The 18,053-nt window shown below is 44.4% G+C and overlaps 1 protein-coding gene across 1 annotated transcript in view; it reads left to right on the top strand.

The window, feature by feature from the left end:
• Window positions 1–18,053, top strand: part of PI4KA (phosphatidylinositol 4-kinase alpha) — a 189,916-nt gene that overhangs the window by 141,105 nt on the left and 30,758 nt on the right. Inside the window, exons 38-42 of the mRNA XM_085859029.1 lie at window positions 609–767; window positions 1,069–1,148; window positions 5,557–5,741; window positions 6,205–6,295; window positions 14,375–14,542. Of these exons, the coding sequence (XP_085715155.1) occupies window positions 609–767; window positions 1,069–1,148; window positions 5,557–5,741; window positions 6,205–6,295; window positions 14,375–14,542 (683 nt within the window). The remainder of the gene's footprint in view (window positions 1–608; window positions 768–1,068; window positions 1,149–5,556; window positions 5,742–6,204; window positions 6,296–14,374; window positions 14,543–18,053) is intronic.

Below are 18,053 nucleotides of genomic sequence, written 5' to 3'. Positions count from 1 at the left end.
TATGAAACCTCCTTCCCACATCAGGACATCCGCTGGGATCCCAAAATGTTCAACAGATGGTTTGGCGGGGCTCGCCCCAAAATTAAGGGAGTAGTTTGGGGTCAGACTTATGGATGGATGGATACTCTTGCTTTATAATATAGATTTGAGAGCACTTATTTTCAAAGAATTCCACTGTCGTTACTGTGATATTCATGTGTGCTACATCTGGCAGTAAATTATCTGTATCTGGATGAAAAGGGACATAATTTTCATGGCTGCTCTCCGAGGAGTAGGCCTTCGACAACACAAAAACAAATTCGACAAATACAGCACAACATAGGACGATTCAACATGGAAAATTGCAAAGAAACACAAACAGCAACACAGGGACAAAGACACAACAGAAAAACATTACAAATCCGGTTCGGAAAACTTGGCTTCAATGAGGTGGAAGCAGCAGCTGCAGATTCGTCCAATATGTCGAACACCTACATGTTCCACCAACACGTCTTCAAACACCAACAACACCAACACATTTGTTATTTCTGCAAAGTTTGATTCTCATGTTCTTTGTTTGTGTTGCTACTTTACCTTATGTCAAACATATGTGCTCTCATAAAATTTAGACTTGCAGCAGGACACATCGCCGAACACCCTGTCTGTCGTGGGTGCGACGATGGATTCCAGAAACACACTGGACGTGGCGATGGGCCCACAAACTACGCAAGGCTGGATCAACACCGTCCCCCGTTCTGGCGGCATGTCCACCCTCTCTAAGAAATCAGGTGTTTGTTTGTGTGTGTGTGTGTGTGTGTGTGTGTGTGTGTGTGTGTGTGTGTGTGTGTGTGTGTGTGTGTGTGTGTTGGTCGGTATGTCTGTCACTTTGAGCAAGGTGTGTCTGTGTCTCTCTCTCGGTGTGTCTCTTTGTACCTACATGTGTGTTCAATACAGAGCATACACGCATCTCTACTGTAGACAAACTGTGCAAAAGTAAACTGAACTCATGATGTCATAACCCTGATCATCGACCTCATTTGAGCAAATGTTCCAATCGATGCTTCGATGTTTTGTTTTTAATTTTGTTAGGTACTTCAAAAAAGACCAACAGAGGTACGCAGCTACATCGCTATTACATGAAACGTCGAACTCTGCTGCTTGCACTCCTGGTAAGTTGTGAAAGAAAGGTAAATTACAGGAAACAATTACTGCATGAGTTTATCCCACTTGCATGATGTCCTCATTGGAGACGAGAACGGGCACTCGGTCGAGCGCATACGTCTGCCAGGCTGAATAGTTTACGTTTTGTATCCCACTGATAGGCTGGATCTGGATCTGGATCTGGATCTGGATCTCAATCAAAATCTACAGAGCCTTCAAAAAGTATTCACACTCCTTGACGTTTGCCACATTTTGTTGTGTTATAGCCTGAATTTAAAATGTATTAAATTTTAATTTTTTTTCTCACTGATCTTCACAAAATACCCCATAATGACAAAATCAAAACATGTTTTTAGAAATTTTTACAAATTAATTAAAAATTAAAAGCTCAAATGTTTTGTCAAGTATTCAACCCCTTTGCTATGACACTCCAAATTGAGAATGGCTGCATACATTTTCCTTTGATCATCCTTGAGATGTCTCTACAACGTGATTGGAGTCCACCTGTGGCCAATTCAATTAAATGGACATGATTTAGAAAGAAACACACCTTTCTATATAAGGTCCCACAGTTGACAGTGCACGTCAGAGCAGAAACTCCATAACGAAGTCCAAGGAACTCTCCGTATAACTCTGAAATGGAATTATGAGGAGGCATGGATCTGGGAAGGGTATAAAACAGTTTCTGGAGTGTTGAAAGTTCCCAAGACCACAGTGCGCTCTATCATTAGGAAATGGAAAGAATATGGAACTACCCAGACTCTTCCTCAAGCTGGCCATCCAACCAAAGTGGTCAAGAACGACCTTGGTCAGGGAGGTGACCAAGAACCCAATGGGCATGCAGACAGAACTAGAGTTCCTTGGCTGAGATGGGGAACCTGCCGGAAGGACAACAATCGGAAGGACAACAGAGCTTCACAAATCTAGGCTTTATGGGAGAGTTGCCAGATGAAACCCACTCCTGAGAAAAAGGTACATGATAGCATGCCTGCAGTTTGCAAAAAGGCATGCGAAAGAAAAAGGCATGATGAGACGAAAATTATTTGGCTTGAATGTGAAGTGCATCTTGCAGAAAGCAGTTTGGCAGAAAGCGAGCACAGCTCATCACCCATCTAACACCATCCCTACCGTGAAGCATGGTGGTAGTAACATCACGCTATGGGGATGATTTTCAGTGGCAGAGACTGAGAGACTTGTAATGTCAGAGGGAACAATGAATGGAGCCAAATACAGGCAGATCCTTGAGGAGAACCTGCTTCAGAGTGCAAAAATACCTTAGACTGCAGCGAAGATTGACGTTCCAACAGGACAATGACCCCAAGCATACAACCAAACACTGGAATGGCTTCAGAATATGGAATGTGAAAGTCCTACAGTGGCCCAGCCAAAGCCCAGACTTGAATCCCATTGAGAATCTTTGGAAAGACTTGAAGATAGATTGCTGTTCACCGACATTCCCCATCTAACTTGACAGAGCTTGAGCAAATCTGCAAGGAAGAATGGGAGAAACTCCCCAAATCCAGATGTCTGATACAGACATACCCAAAAAGACTTGAAGCTATAATCACGACCAAAGACGCTTCTGCAAAGTGTTGATTCAGGGGGTTGAATACTTATTGATGCAAGACATTTCAGCTTTTCATTGTTGATAAATTTGTAAAAATATCTGAAAACGTTTTCACTTTGTCATTATGGAGTATTTTATGTAGATCGGTGACAAAAAAATTCAATTTAAACCGTTCTAAATTCAGGATGTTACACAACAAAATGTGAAAAAGTCAAGGGGTGTGAATACTTTCTGAAGGCGCTGAAAATGGCTTGTTCTTTTCCCCGAACCAACTCGTTCACCTAGTTTTGTCATCACTCGTCCACAACTTTTTGAAATATCATGCTATATATCATTTTTGACCCCATCTCTCAATGGTGAAGAATCACTTTTTAAAATTTTGAAATCTCGTATCTGGATTCGGATCTTCACAAAATCAAATAAATTAGTCTTTATCACATATCCAACACATCCACAACGTTTCATCCAAATCCGTCCACAACTTTTTGAGACATCCTGCACACAAACAGACAAACAAACAAAGAAGAAAGATTCCATGCATAGCATGATATTTGTGAAATCCATGAAACAAATTTGACCTTAAAAAAATAATTGTTGGTTGAAATCAATGACAATTAAAAATACACAAATCCTCTCCAAATTTCAAGTCAAATGGGATGAAAATTGAGGATTTTAGAAATTCCACCTTAGTTGTTCACCTTTGACCTCTGTTGACCTTTTGGTCGACGTTGACATAAAAAATAATTGGCTGGTTGATTAATTGACCTGAAATACAAGTTCTCTTCAAATTTCAAGTCAATCGGATGAAAATTGAGGATTTTAGAAATCTCACCTGTTGTTGACCTTTGGCCTAAGTTGACCTCAAAAATAATTGGTGGTTGAATTCAATGACCAAATATGCCACGACTCAAATTTCAAGTCAATGGGATGAAAATTGACAATTTTAGAAATATTGTCTATGTTGACCTTTTGGCCTATGATTGACCTCAACAATAATTGGTGGTTGAATTCAGTGACCTGATATGCAAATCCTGTTCAAATTTCAAGTCAATCGGACAAAAATTGAAGATTTTAGAAATATGAAAAATATGTTTATCTTTGGCCGATGTTACAACACAAGATAAGTAAACAACAAAAAAAACAACATAATAAAAACTAAACATACAAAAACTAGACAACAACAACAACCACCACCTAAAAAACAAAACACCTTTTCTCCCACTTTATAGGGGGCGCATCCGGATGGGGAGCACAAGGCCATGAGACCTTGCTGTCCTGATGGATCGTACCAAATTTGGTCCATATCAGTCGGGTAGTTTATGAGGTGAAGATGTTTTAATCCAGCGATCTTCACTATTGTTTGAGAGGGGGGCCACGTTTGCTGATAAAATATCAGTGTGAGACGCGCCACACCACCTGCAGGACCCTGTAATGGCTGTTATTAGGCCCTGCCTCCCCATACTCTCCTTCATTGTGGTTGCCTGGGCTGCAAGCATGATTATTTGTTTACTGAAACCATATCCTGATGTAATGATGTTACTTTTACACTTTGCATTGGAACACTCATTTGAAACCATTGGGTCAATTTGATAGCATTTATGGCGGATTACAATGGAGTGTTTTCGCATTTGTGTATTATCGGCCGCACTTCAGGCCGCCAAGGGGCCGCCAGTGGCTCTCCGGCCATGCAATGAAGAACAATTTTTTAGTCAAATTTTAATGGACGTACAGTACATATGTACGTACAGACAGATAGCCAGACACCGGTACCCACTCGATTAGCTTATTTCAGAAAAATTAGCTGAAAGCTATTTTAAAGATTGTTTAAAAAAAATTTGGAAGTTTACCGCTGTTCATACAGCGTCTTTTACACCACATTATTTAACACGTTACATTCGTTGTTCGTGCCTGTTTGTGTACTTTATGACGTCCTTAAAAACAGTAACTTTCCCGTTTGGAATGATTTACTTTTCTGCCAGACAGACAGACAGACTAAAAAAAAATTATCTCACTCCTCTCTGTGCATGCACGATCAGGACGAGTTCAGAGCCAAAGTACTCTGAAACGAATTGTGTGAAACTACAAGTTCATTATCCGATTCATGTTCAGATTCGTGTTCAAAATTCATGAAGATTCATGTCCAACTTTCATTTTAAACAAGTTCTTCCTCGAACATAAACTGATGTTTGAAGACAGACAGAGTGAACCAATTGCTTAAACCCACTTTTTGCTTTGCACGTGCAGGGTAATAATATTGAGTTTGGGATTTAACATTGGCTTACCCTTCTTTGTTTTTATTTTTTATTTTTTTTAACCTAAATGTAAAAGAGAGACAAATAAAGTTATATGTTGGAACAGCAGCTGTGGATGGATGGATAAGATTGATGGAGGTAGAAAAGGGAAGCTGTGGCTGGATGGGAAAAAAAATGGATGGGTGATATTTTAATGCATGAAAAAGGGCCAATCTTGTGGTGAGTGGAGTTACTCAGGTGATGAGTGGAGTTACTCTTGTGATGAGTGGAGTGGACTTGTGATGAGTGGAGTGGACTCGTGATGTAAACGAAGAGAAACACCATTTTGAGGTTACATCCAGATCAGGAGCAGCTTCATTCAGATTGAAAGTCAAAATCAAAATTGTATTGACACATATTGAGACATATCACTGAAGTACAGTGAGCAGACATGAATATTCAGACAGACAGACATAAAGGGTCACATCAAAATATCCCAGTTGTCCATGCAGTGTTGGTGAGAAATGACGACTGCATATAAGAAGAGGGTCATGCTTATTTTACAAACAAAGAAAGCAGCATTTGTTCATTTTAATGACTCTTCTTGTGGGTGTGCAGGCGAGTGAGATCGACCAGTTGATGACCTGGTATGATCCCCTTGGCTCTTCGGACATGGCTGTTGACCAGGCAGAGAATTTGGCGATGCGCAGCAAGTACACCAGTTTGACCCCCAAACAGTGGCGAGACAACGTGGACCTCGCATGGAGCATCGCACCTTCTCTTGCTGTACAACTTCCATCAAGGTGCGGTTTTGATTCGGTGATCGATCGATCGATGTGATTGTTTTGTTTGATTCGGAAATAACGGAACAACACACAGATATGACTCTCCACTGGTTCTCTCTGGAAACTTGGTTTGTGCTTCGTTCTGCATTACAATTATGAAAAAAAAAAATTGTTGTTGACTATGTGTGGTTAATGGCTATTTAAATGTGTGCGCCTTGCTCCTTTATACAGTGGCATGTGGTGAAGCTTGTTTGTACATGTATTACACTTGGTCCTTTGTGATTTCGTTGACAAAGTTCCGTTTCTTTCATTCGACCTTTCGTGGTTCTTGGAGTAATCCTACACTTGCTTATGCAACATCTCCTAAGCTTGGTATAATTTTCATCTCCTAATATAATGAGTTTTTGACATGTTCCGTGAGGTTGAGTCTTCAACTTTCACGTTGAGATGTTCTTCATGAAATGAAGCTTGTGCTGTTCAGGTTCACAAATTCTGAGGCCATTGTGGAGGAAGTTATCAAGCTGGTGAGGCTGGAGCCAAGTGCTGTGTGCAACATTCCCGATGCAATCAAGGTACTCTGATCTTTGTCTCAGCATCTGCGCACCAACGTCGCAGCCTCAGTGGCTTCGTCATGCATCTCCACACAAGCCATCATTGTCTCTTTCACCTCCGATTCATGATTACATTTCCTTGGTTTAATCCTCGTGTGACCATTTATGAACACTTGTACAGTTGCAATAATCGGTGTACTCCATTGTGTGACCTGCATTTTTTTATGCTCTGTTAAGTTCGATGGGGAGCGTCGGCGAACAGCACTCTTCAAGTCTTTCCACAGATTATCAATGGGATTCAAGTCTGGGCTTTGGCTGAGCCACTCGAGGACTTTCACATTCTTGTTTAGATGGCTGTGAATTGTTTTAAATTTATATTTACTGTATTCTAACTTTCGCATCGGTAACACAACAGAGCCTTTAACAATGCAGAGCATTACTGGGATATTTCTCCAGTTGATGCCTTTCACACACCTGGCGGAGGAGCTCCTTGTGAACCAATGGCCATCCATTTCTAGTGCCCAAATGTGTCTGTGGACGTCGTCCTGCAGTTGGGTTACTTGCTTTTTAGGAGGTTGGTGGAAGGATTTGCACTCCGGCCACCGTAAAACACTTCATTCCGCAAAACCCACAAATGTAAGGAGATCTGAAAACTCACTCCATGGGAGTACCTCCTGTGCTGCTCCGCAGGGCAGCCCACCAGAAGATGGGATTGGGGCAAAGCCTTCAGGACCCCCATTCCTCGATGATAGGAGGAAAACCACAGGGTAAACCTTCAGGGTCAGATTGCGGTGGGGTGTGGCGGTGGGGTGCTGAGGTGTCGTCCACCAGACGGCGGTCTCCTTGGGTTAACTTGAGGCGGTCCCTTCAAGTGGGTGCCTGGAATGTCCTATCTCAAAGAGAAGATGATCACCTGTCTCTGTTATGATATGAGCTATAACGTTTGAAAATAGGTATTGTTCAAATGTTTGAACATATTTACAAAACCCCAAGGATCGTTGCAGTCTGAGGCTGAACTTGGCGGTGCAACGCGTCGAAGGCAAAAGGCCAGAAAATGTCTCTTTCAGGAAAAACTAGCAAATACAACCCATCACTGCTGAGAGAAATATTCATGGGGGGGGGGGGTGAGAATGGAGGGATGGAGGAGGGAGGGATGGAGGAGGGAGAGAGAAGGATGGGGGAGAGAGGGGTAGTGGAGAGGGGAAGGGGGTGTTCTGGATATGCATTTGATAGGGAGATGTGAAGGAAAGCTGGGGGGGGAAAAAAAAAACTACTAAAAAAAAAAAAGCTTTCATTTGTCCAATTCACACATTCTAAAGCAACTCTAAAGCTGCACCTTAAATCCTGGAGAATGGTACCATCCCAGCCGAGGCTGGATGTTACCAAGCTCAGGGATGAGAGAGTAGCTGAGGAGTTTGCGAACAGGCTGAGTGGACACTTGGGGGGTCTGGGTGCTTTGGGGGGTCCTGAAGGGTTGTGGAACGCCTTCAAGACCACCGTCCTTGATGTTGCTGGTGGATGTTTTGGAGCTCACCGCAGGGCAAAGAAGAATTTTGTCTCTCAAGGGACACTGGATACCATTGACCAGAGTCGCAGGGCCAGGCTGAATGGCAGAGCTGAGCTGTTCAGGGAGCTGAGGCGTAAAACTGTACGTGCACTGAGGGTGGACAAGGAGGCCTATGTGCGAGGAATCTGTGAGGGGCTAGAGCATCACCTGTGGACAGGTGATTCTCGTCCCGCTTACAGGGGAATTCGCGCATTACGTTCATCCAAGCCCATCCCTCGGAGCACTACACTTCGAGCAGAGAGTGGTAGGCTCTTGACAGAGGAGTCTGAAGTGAAGGCCCGCTGGGCCGGTTACTTTGAGCGGTTGTACCAGGCTGATCTCCCAACTGTCGAGTTGGACGTCAAGGGTGTTACAATCCCTGTTGCTGACCCTCGAATCAACTGTGGTTCACCTACACTTGTGGAAACACGGGCTGCGGTGAACCAGTTGAAACGGGGCAAAGCTCCAGGGATCTGTGGCATCCATGCTGAACTTCTCAAGGTTGGTGGAAATGCTGCACTCGTGTCGTAGCATGCAGTTTTGTGCTCTGCCTGGAACACAGGCATCATCCCAACTGACTGGAAGAGGGGCCTTGTTGTCCCTCTCTGGAAAGGGAAGGGTGATCGCCAAGACTGCAACAACTAGCGAAGGGTGACGCTGCTCTCAGTGCCGGGCAAGGTCTTTGCTCGGATAATTCTCGATAGGGTTCGCCACCATCTGCTTGAGCACCAGCGTCCAGAGCAGTCAGGCTTTACACCAAAGAGGTCAACGATTGACCGTATCCTTGCACTTTGTGTCCTCACCGAACGCAGACGAGAGTTTCGGCAGGGGCTGCTTGCAGCCTATGTTGATCTCTGTAAAGCGTTCGATTCAGTGAATCGGGATGTCCTCTGGAGGATTCTTGGTCTTCGTGGGGTGCCACCAAAACTGATCGATCTGATGTCTGAACTCTACTCTGGTACTGAGAGTGCTGTGAAGTGTGGTGGTACCATCTCTGACTTATTTCCAGTTGTTACTGGAGTTCGTCAGGGATGTGTACTTGCCCCCACACTTTTCAGCACTTGTATGGACTGGATTCTAGGGAGCATGTCGGAGAGATCAAGTTGCGGTGCGTCATTTGGGAATGTCAAGATCTCGGACCTTGACTTTGCAGATGATGCAGTCATCTTTGCGGAGACTTTAGACATCCTCTTGCGGGCCCTCGAGGTGCTGAATGAGGAGTCGGAGCCGTTGGGATTACGGGTTTCTTGGGTCAAAACTAAGATCCAGGCTTTCGGTGACATCTTGGATGCTGCTGTCCTGTCTGTGTCTGTTTGTGGTGAGGATGTTGAGGTCGTGGAGAGATTCACTTACCTTGGCAGTGATATTCATGTCTCTGCTGGCTGCGAGTCAGAGGTCAATAGACGTCTGGGTCGGGCCTGGGGAGTCATGGATTCACTGGATCATGGGGTGTGGCGCTGCCGGTACCTGTGTGGGAGGACGAAAGTCCGAGTCTTCAGGTCCTTGGTACTTCCAGTCTTGCTCTATGGGTGCGAGACTTGGACTCTGACCAAGGATCTGAGACGGAGACTTAATTCCTTTGGTACCAGGTCTCTTCGGAGAATCCTTGGCTATCGCTGGTCGGATTTTGTGTCCAACGAGCGGTTGCTGAGAGAGACTCGGATGAGATTTGTTACCTGCATAGTCTGTGAGCGTCAGTTGCGGCTGTATGGACATGTGGCTCGTTTTCCTGACTCTGATCCTGCTCACCAGATTCTCTCAGCGAGGGAGTCTCATGAGTGGAGGAGGCCAGTGGGTCGACCACGTGCCTCATGGTTGCAACAGGTTGACCATCATCTCAAGGAGATGGGGATGGGCCTGGCATCTGCCTGGGGGATGGCCAGACGGAGGCCCCTGGAGTACCGGCGGAAAGTGGACGCAGCGACGTGCTGTTCTGGCACATGCTCCCATACCTGACCTGACCTGACACATTCTTTGACACCCCTTCCTCTCCTCAACCTCCAGAATGTTGTTTGGTGGGAGAGGGGATTTGAGAAGGTAGCATGAGGGGAAGGGAAGGTAGGCTAAGGGAAGGGAAGGTGAGGGGAAGGGAGGGGAGGGGAAGGCAGCATGAGGGGAAGGGGGGAAGGCAGAATGAGGGGAAGAGGAGAAGGCAGCACGAGAAAGGGGGGAGGAAGCATGAGGCGTGGGGGGAGCCAGCATGATAGGGGGGGCAAGGTCAGGCAGTGTGAGGGGAGTGTCCATCCAGAAGGAGAGAGAGAGGGTTGGAGGAGCGAGGAGGTAGGGAGACAGAGGAAGAGTGGGGAATGATGAAGGAGGGTGGTGAGGAGGGCAGGGCAAGGGAAGGCAGTGTGAGGGGAGAGCAAGGTAAGGTAGTGTGAGGGGAGTGTCCGTCTGGATATAACCACCGACCGGACACATTCGGAGATACCCACCATCCTGACGTGTGGAAATAACCACTGTCTTGGCATAACCACCATCCAGAGTGTGAGTGCTGCACTGTATTAGGAGGGGGTGGAGCGAGGATGAGATATATATATATATATATATATATATATATATATATATATATATATATATATATATATATATATATATATATATATATTGATGCAATTATGATTTTGATCTCAATGCAATAATGATTTTGACTTTCGATCTGTACGAAGCTGCTCCTGATCCGGATGTAACCTCATGAGTGTTTGTAATTTTGTATTTTGTTATATTAATGGCATAGTATTAATTTGTGATTGGATTGATGCTGTGTGGAATGAAAGCCGTGAGACTGGAAGAGTGTGGGAGGGTCATTTGTTTTTATAATCCTAGCCGCCTGGGTTTGGTTGATTAGGTGAGACCTAATTGGCTATTCCCTCCATTCACAGGTGTGAGATGTGAGTGGGTCTTTCTTTATTTATATATTGACTGCTTTTGATGTTTGCACATGGTACATGCTTGGGAGCCTCATTGTTATACATTGCTGTCTGCGCTGTCGCTGATGATTCGCCAATAAGCAATGAAACCGGTCCGGTAGCTGAGGGGGTGTGTTCCATTACGATTCTCATGTGTGTATTATGTTTGAACGTCTTTATAGTTGTTGAGAAACTCTGGGAAGGGTTCAAACCAGCATAGTGCTTACCTTGTGTAGGTCTTCTTGGGTTGCTTTATGCAGCTTCTTCGGTTTGAGGAGTGTGGGAGGATTTAATTGTTTGTATAATCCCAGCCACCTGGGTTTAGTTATTAGGTGAGAGCTGATTGGCTATTCCCTCCATTCATAAGTGAGAGATGTGGGTAGGTCTATATGTGTGTGTGTATATATATATATATATACATATGCACACATATATTTATTGCTTTGAAACTCACAAAGAGAAACCATATAATTTTTATGAAGAATACCCGATTCATATAAAATAACCAATTCTTTAGAAAGTCACAGGCCAAAGGAAAACCTGATCGCTCGTACACTACTGAGGTTAAAAGTTAAAACCTCAATCGCCCATCATCATCATATGGGATGATATGGGGTTATGTGCATCATTTGCCCATAACCAGGCATGCATACACACCCATGGAGGGTCCCTTACAGATCCAAGTTTACCCATATGTACCACATACCGCTACCTTGGAGCAACTGCCGACTGTACATCCCGATCAGGATATGAACTGTACTGCTATCAACTGTGGTAGTATAGGGTGCTTGGCATGTGGTTCAGGCACTCCAATGGAATGGTTGATAAGGAATGGCCAGTTTGGCAAGTGATAAGAAGCTGATTGGTAAGGGCACATATTCGCAAAAAACTAAACATCGCCAATTTCTTCACATTTTCAGATTTCACTCCAGATTTCGAGTAACATAGTCGACATGATCCGATCCTCCAAACTCAAATTATATTTCCATTATATACCTGAATTAGTCCATGAAAGTAGATCGTGGAAAATCACATCATTATAATGCACGGAATCGCTCCAAGTTCGTAATTTAAAAACTACAACTCTTACAAAAGCGATGTATGCAGTGATTCGTAGGTATGTAGATGAGGCTTATGATGATATGAGTGAGGAAAGTGAAGAAATACATTTTGAGTCCTTGTCGTTGGTAAACCGTTGTGGCCTGTTCAAACTCGAGACATTGTTGAGCAGGCCGAAAAAAATGGCGAATTAAGACCCAGCGAGGTTGCTGAGGAGACATGCGCTTTCATGCCCCTTCGAGGGAGTGAGGTGTCCGAGGATATGCCTGATGAGGCTGCTAACTATCTTCAAAAGGGATGTTTTAATTAACCCAAACACCTACTTTTAACTCTTGCACTTCCTTGGAGTTCCCTTAGTATGCCTGCAAAGTTTCAGGCTGTAAGGTTTTATGGCTTTGGAGTTATGGATGAGACACACTGACACACGCACACACACTGACACGCACACACTGACAAGCACACACACACACACACACACATACTGATACACACACACACGCACACACACTGACACACACACACACACTGACACGCACACACTGACCCCCCCCGCACGCACGCACGCACGCACGCACACACACACACACACACACACACACACACACACACACACACACACACACACACACACAGACATTTATGAGAATTAAAAAAAAAACAACCCAAAGCCATCCTTTTTACAGCCATTTTCCCCTGGTTAGCTTTTTGTGGGCTCCATGCAAACATGGTTCCCTTCTTAAGGCAATGTTTTATGGCCGGATGCCCTTCCTGACGCCAACCCTGGTTGCTTCTTACGACACACAGGGATATGGTACACTTATTCTAACCGGGGCATACACTGGGACCAGTAAACTGGTACTCATTTCGTCGACCTCGGAAGGATGACAGGCTGAGTCAACCCCCTGGTGTTAATTCAGTGGAAACGGGACTCAAACTCAGGATCCTAGGATCCCAAGCCAGTACATTTATTCGTATAAATGCAGTTTATTACAAAAATAAATATGGGGGAAAAGGGTAGATAAGACACTATCAATAAAATGGATGTACGAAGCAGTTGACAGATACAAGTAGGGATGAGGGGCAATGCAAACTTCTGTAAAAGGAGAGAAATAACCCACTATGGCGCCAAAAATAAATACTGGGACTCGCACAACAATGGGGAAGGAGTGAGGGCTTGAGCAAGGCCTGGACTGTTTTTGCTCCAGTATGGTCTGTGCATACCTGGTGTGGCACAGGGCTGTTTTTCCCTGATTTCAGGGATTGACACAATTTCCTGACACAATTTCCCTGATACAAAAGTAATCTAACCTACGCGGACAGTCACACAGTCCAGACTATTCTTACCCCAATCTACCTCTGAACCCCTCCGGACTCCTTCCCCTTAACAGTACTTATATTCGCAGTGACTGTCACACTTTCATTTGTTGAGATCTCTTAAGATTTAGGGAAAACTGAAGTTGCATTAAGCCCGAGACACGCGCTGCGACATGCTGTATTGACAGGTATAACTCAACACCTTTGTACAGTGTAATGCGCAACATAGCGCTCTCGTTTACACAAAAATACTGTAAGATATCTGGTTACCACAATGTTCATGGTAAATGCTCGATATTATAAAGCAGGGCATCAAACCTTGAGGAAAATCGAGGTTTCGCAATTCTGAAAAGAAAATAATACGACAACATTATACATTGAGTAAAAATGTGCAACAAAGCATTTCACTCTTCCCCTTGTGTCCACTGTCAGGCCTGTTTTTGTTTCCTTCTCGGTTGTTTTAACATGTGCCCACAGATCAATTATCTTGAAATGCAGGAAAACAACTGAGGGCTCGTTAAAAGTGCTACCTTAGCAGTGGTTGACTTATGAACTATTTGATGTAAACCCCTTCAAGTGGATGAAGTAATCGTTCTTATATGTAGTCGTACAATAGCTATGGTATCACGAAATGTACAGTAAATGCATGTGCAGTGAAATAACACGATGCGATATGTACGTGGTATTATATAATTGTAGCATCGGCAGTTATTGTTAATTTTTTATTTCTTTCTTTATTTCCTTTTTGATTGAGCACTAAATGTGGAACTGGACTCCATTGTGTTTTTTTTTTTGTTTTCCCCTATATGGTCTAAGGTTCTTGGAGGAGCTAGAATATAACTAACGTAAACATGCGGAGAAATACATGAGACAACACCAAACTTTGACTTTCATACACATACAGCCACTCGTTTGGGGGAAGTGACTCAGCTGTGCACTTCAGGAGGAAATTCCTTCTCCCCATGTATGCGAACCTATGGTTGTTTATCCGTACCCTATCATTTTAAATTCTGAGCATCAAGCAAAGAGGCAACACGTACCATTTTTAAAGTCTTTGGTATCACTCAAGCAGGGTTCGAACCACAAACCTCCCAGACTCAGAATGGATGCTCCAACCATTGTGCCATGAAATGTTTTATTTTCACAAGGATTATTATTAAACAAGTGTCACCCTGCATGTGAAACATCAGAGTGATGGTCATGATGGTTGGTGGTGATTCTGTCGATATTGGTGTCTTGTGCAAGAAAGATCAAATGCCTTTGTGTTCACAGTACCTTGTGACGGAGCATACCGTTGAGGCCGACGCACCTGAGCTGAGCCATATTCTCACCTGGGCTGCGACTGACCCCCCCACCGCCTTGTCCTATTTTTCCCGTCTCTACCCTCCGCATCCCCTCACAGCCCAGCATGCTGTGCAAGTGCTTCGTTCGTTCCCACCGGTCAGTCGGGCTTTGACCTCAACCAGCTTTACAAGCATTTTATCAACTGGATATAATTGTCCAAATGTTTTTGAGCATTTTTGTTTGCTTTCCAGCTATGTTGGGTTTTTTTTTTACTTAACAGATTTCACCTTTTTGCCTCATATTTGGTTAATGGTTGAGGGTTGTTATTATTATCTATATATTACTAAAACGCTCATCTTGAGTGTATGTATATATATATATATATTTTAATATATATATTTTTAATATATATATGCATATATATGTATGTTCCCGAAATACAGCCAAAATGATACATGATAGCACAATTTTTTTAGGGCCACCTTACTCACCATACGCCTGTGGTGTGCAGTATCAAGTTTCGTTCAATCGGGCAACGAAAAAATTATTAAAAAATCAATTCCCGATTCAGTCAAGTACTCTTCGTGAGAATTTGATCAATATAAACAATCTCAGCGGTATAGTTCGCTGGAACTATCTTTTTTTTTCTTGAAATGATTTTTTTTTTCATCAACCGCTGTCACAACGGGAACCCAATGGATTCACGGGTCGTCTCGTAATTATTAATCCTTATTTTATTTATTTATTTTCTTCCACTGGCCTTATTTTGATATCAACCAAACACTGCAGAGGCACCCAGTGGTTGGTAAGAAGTGATTTATAGAAGTAAATGATGAACAAATATCAAAGTTTGAAATGCAAATCAGGGTTGCAGGGAAAAAAGTGAAACATAACAAAATGATTCTGAACATATACACGTTCAAAAATAAGACCATTCTTCATCTTCTTTGTCACAATTATTCCCATGCTTTTTTGTGTTGGCCTTGTGAAGTTTTTAGCCCGTCATTCACTCACTGGCTGGCCATGCCTGAAGCTTGACGGGGTGGTTCTCGGGCAGGAATTTGTGATTTGCTCGGGTTGCCGGCGATAGCTCACCGACTCTTCGCGAAGGACACCGTGCGATCTTCAACATCCACCAACGCATACCGGCGGATGTAACGTGCAAAAAGAAGACTATTTTCCTGAAGGAAATTCTCTGTATGTACAGTAAACCCTCCAATATTGCGGGGGTTAGGTTTCTGGAAAATACCACAATAATTAAGACCGAGACGCGATCGTAGAAACCAAGGGCCAATGGGAAGGGGGGGGGGGGTTCAGTTCCTGGACTTTGACAAAATATCAAGGAAGATTGATGGCAGCCAGAAATAAACGTGTGTGTGTGTGTGTGTGTGTGTTTGTGTGTGTATATGTATGTGTATGTGTGTGTATATATATATATATATATATATATATATATATATATATATATATATATATATATATATATATACATATAAATATATATATATACATATAAATATATATATATATATATATATATATATATATATATTGTTATTGTTATGGCTGTGAAAATTGGAATTACACCATGAAGGGCCCGTAGGTGAGATATCTCTAAGTACATGTGAAGTTAGCCCCAAACCCGTTGTTTAGAGGGATTTTATGTGATTCATTCGGGCTGCGACGCTTTGAGATAGCCGTTTTTCTGTTCTTTATTTTGAAAAAATCTTTATTTTGAACCGACCACGTCTCAACTGCCATAACCATCAAACCACGACCGATAAACCCTCCACCACCCTTACCTCTCTCATTCTACGGCCATTCCCGCACCACCTGTGAACACTGAGCGTCGGGCTGTCTTGGGCTTGTTCAAGAAACGCACCGAGCCGCGAGTGCAAATAGCGGCCTTTCCGAGGGAGAATTCGGATCAAGAATGCTACACGCCGACTTCTGATCCGTCCAATTAGCAAGCGCGGAGCGGCTTGGCCCCGCCTCCAGGGGCGTCTGTGTGAAATCCATATATGCAAATTCTAGGATCAGGGGAGGTTCACGCCCACTTTTCCTCCGTCCAATTGGCGAGCATGGCTCCGCCCCCGAGGTCATTCTGATCCGTAAATTTTCATATTGTTTCTCCTGCTGGCCTACAAAACGGTGAGAGCAAGGCGAATCGTGGCAGAGAGTTTTGGAAGAGAGTCAGTTTTGGTGGAAGAGTCAGTTTTTGGTTGGAAGGGCAGAGTGTGGCAGCAGCAGAGTGTGGCAGAGAGTGGAGGCGGGTGGCGAAGGCATCGAGTTGGGTTCTGCAGTCGGCTGAGGAGAGTTGTGGGAAGAGGCCAAGGAGCTCGGGTCCGAGGCGAGAAGGACGGCGGTCGGCGACGAGGTCGCGGTGGGAGATCGCTCGTCGCGGGACCCAAGCCAGCCAGCCATTATCCCTCCCCCAGGGCATCAACAATTCCCCCTTTTTCCCCTGCGCTGAGATAGTGCAACAAAGGGGGCCCCGTTCCCACCCCACTCCAAGCATCGTGTCAACAAAACCCGCGAAGGAGCACGGAGTCGGGGCACAGCCACTCGGCCACGTCTGCGGCTCGTCTGCCAACGCGTCACTAGGACACGGGTAGGACCCAGCCGGTCTCGCGGACCTGGCCGTTCCTTCAGGTCCCGCGCACATATTGGCCTACAGGCCCGTCTGCCCCCTTGTCTATGAGGGTGGCTTCTTTCCTTTGCTTTTGAGTGAATGTGTGTTGGCGCCGTCTGTAAAGTAGAACTGTATAAGTGTTGCCATGTGTGCGCATCGTCGGTCGTAACTCTGCGTCGTTGTTTCTTTTGTTGTAACTGCTACAAGTGCATTTTGACTGTTTGGCTGTATATGTGTGCTCTCCGTGTGTCACATAATAAATGTGCATTGTGTGAACTGTTTTCCCGTTTCGCTTTGTCTTTTCTTTATTGACCCTTCATCCTGCTTCACGTAAGGGGTTCATAGTGGGCTTAATACACCCGATAATTAATCGGAACCATCGAGGCCGACGATAACACCGCTTGGTTATCCCGATAGCACGGAACGGACCGCTTAAGCAGTTCGTGTCCGGAGTCGGCCTGTGGCGAGGTACGATCGCCCGGTCGACCATCCGCGCAGGTACTTAGGTAGATCGAATTTGGCGAGCAACCCTATCCTGCGCGGGTGGGCAATTGGCATGGTCGTGGTGGGGTTAAACCCCCACCCGTGACTAGCTCCCGGCGTTGTTCCGAGAGGGTCACGACAGAATTGTCCGTTCCGGTGGGCGAGGCGGCCGCCATTTGAGTCGGGTGGGCGAGGCGAGCGGCCGATCGCACGCCGGCGGGCACAAATTTGCAACAATATATCTATATGTATGTATATATGTATATGTATCTATATATATATATATATATATATATATATATATATATATATATATATATATCTTCTTCTTCTTCTTTCGGCTGCTCCTGTTAGGGGTCGCCACAGTGGATCATCCGTATGATCCGCATAGTGATTTGGCACATGTTTTATGCCGGATGCCCTTCCTGACGCAACCCTGGTCGCCTCTTACCACACAGGGATAATATATATATATACACTCCTCCCTTGCTGTTCTCGTCGAAGAAGCTGCATAAAGCAACCATAAAAGATGTAAAGATGTTCACAAATCGT

Source organism: Eptatretus burgeri, chromosome 16 (genome assembly GCF_056783735.1).
Source record: "Eptatretus burgeri isolate ZD-2024b chromosome 16, Ebu_testis_v1, whole genome shotgun sequence".
In the NCBI taxonomy this organism is placed as follows: Eukaryota; Metazoa; Chordata; class Myxini; order Myxiniformes; family Myxinidae; genus Eptatretus; species Eptatretus burgeri.
This window is presented reverse-complemented; position numbering and strand designations above follow the sequence as displayed.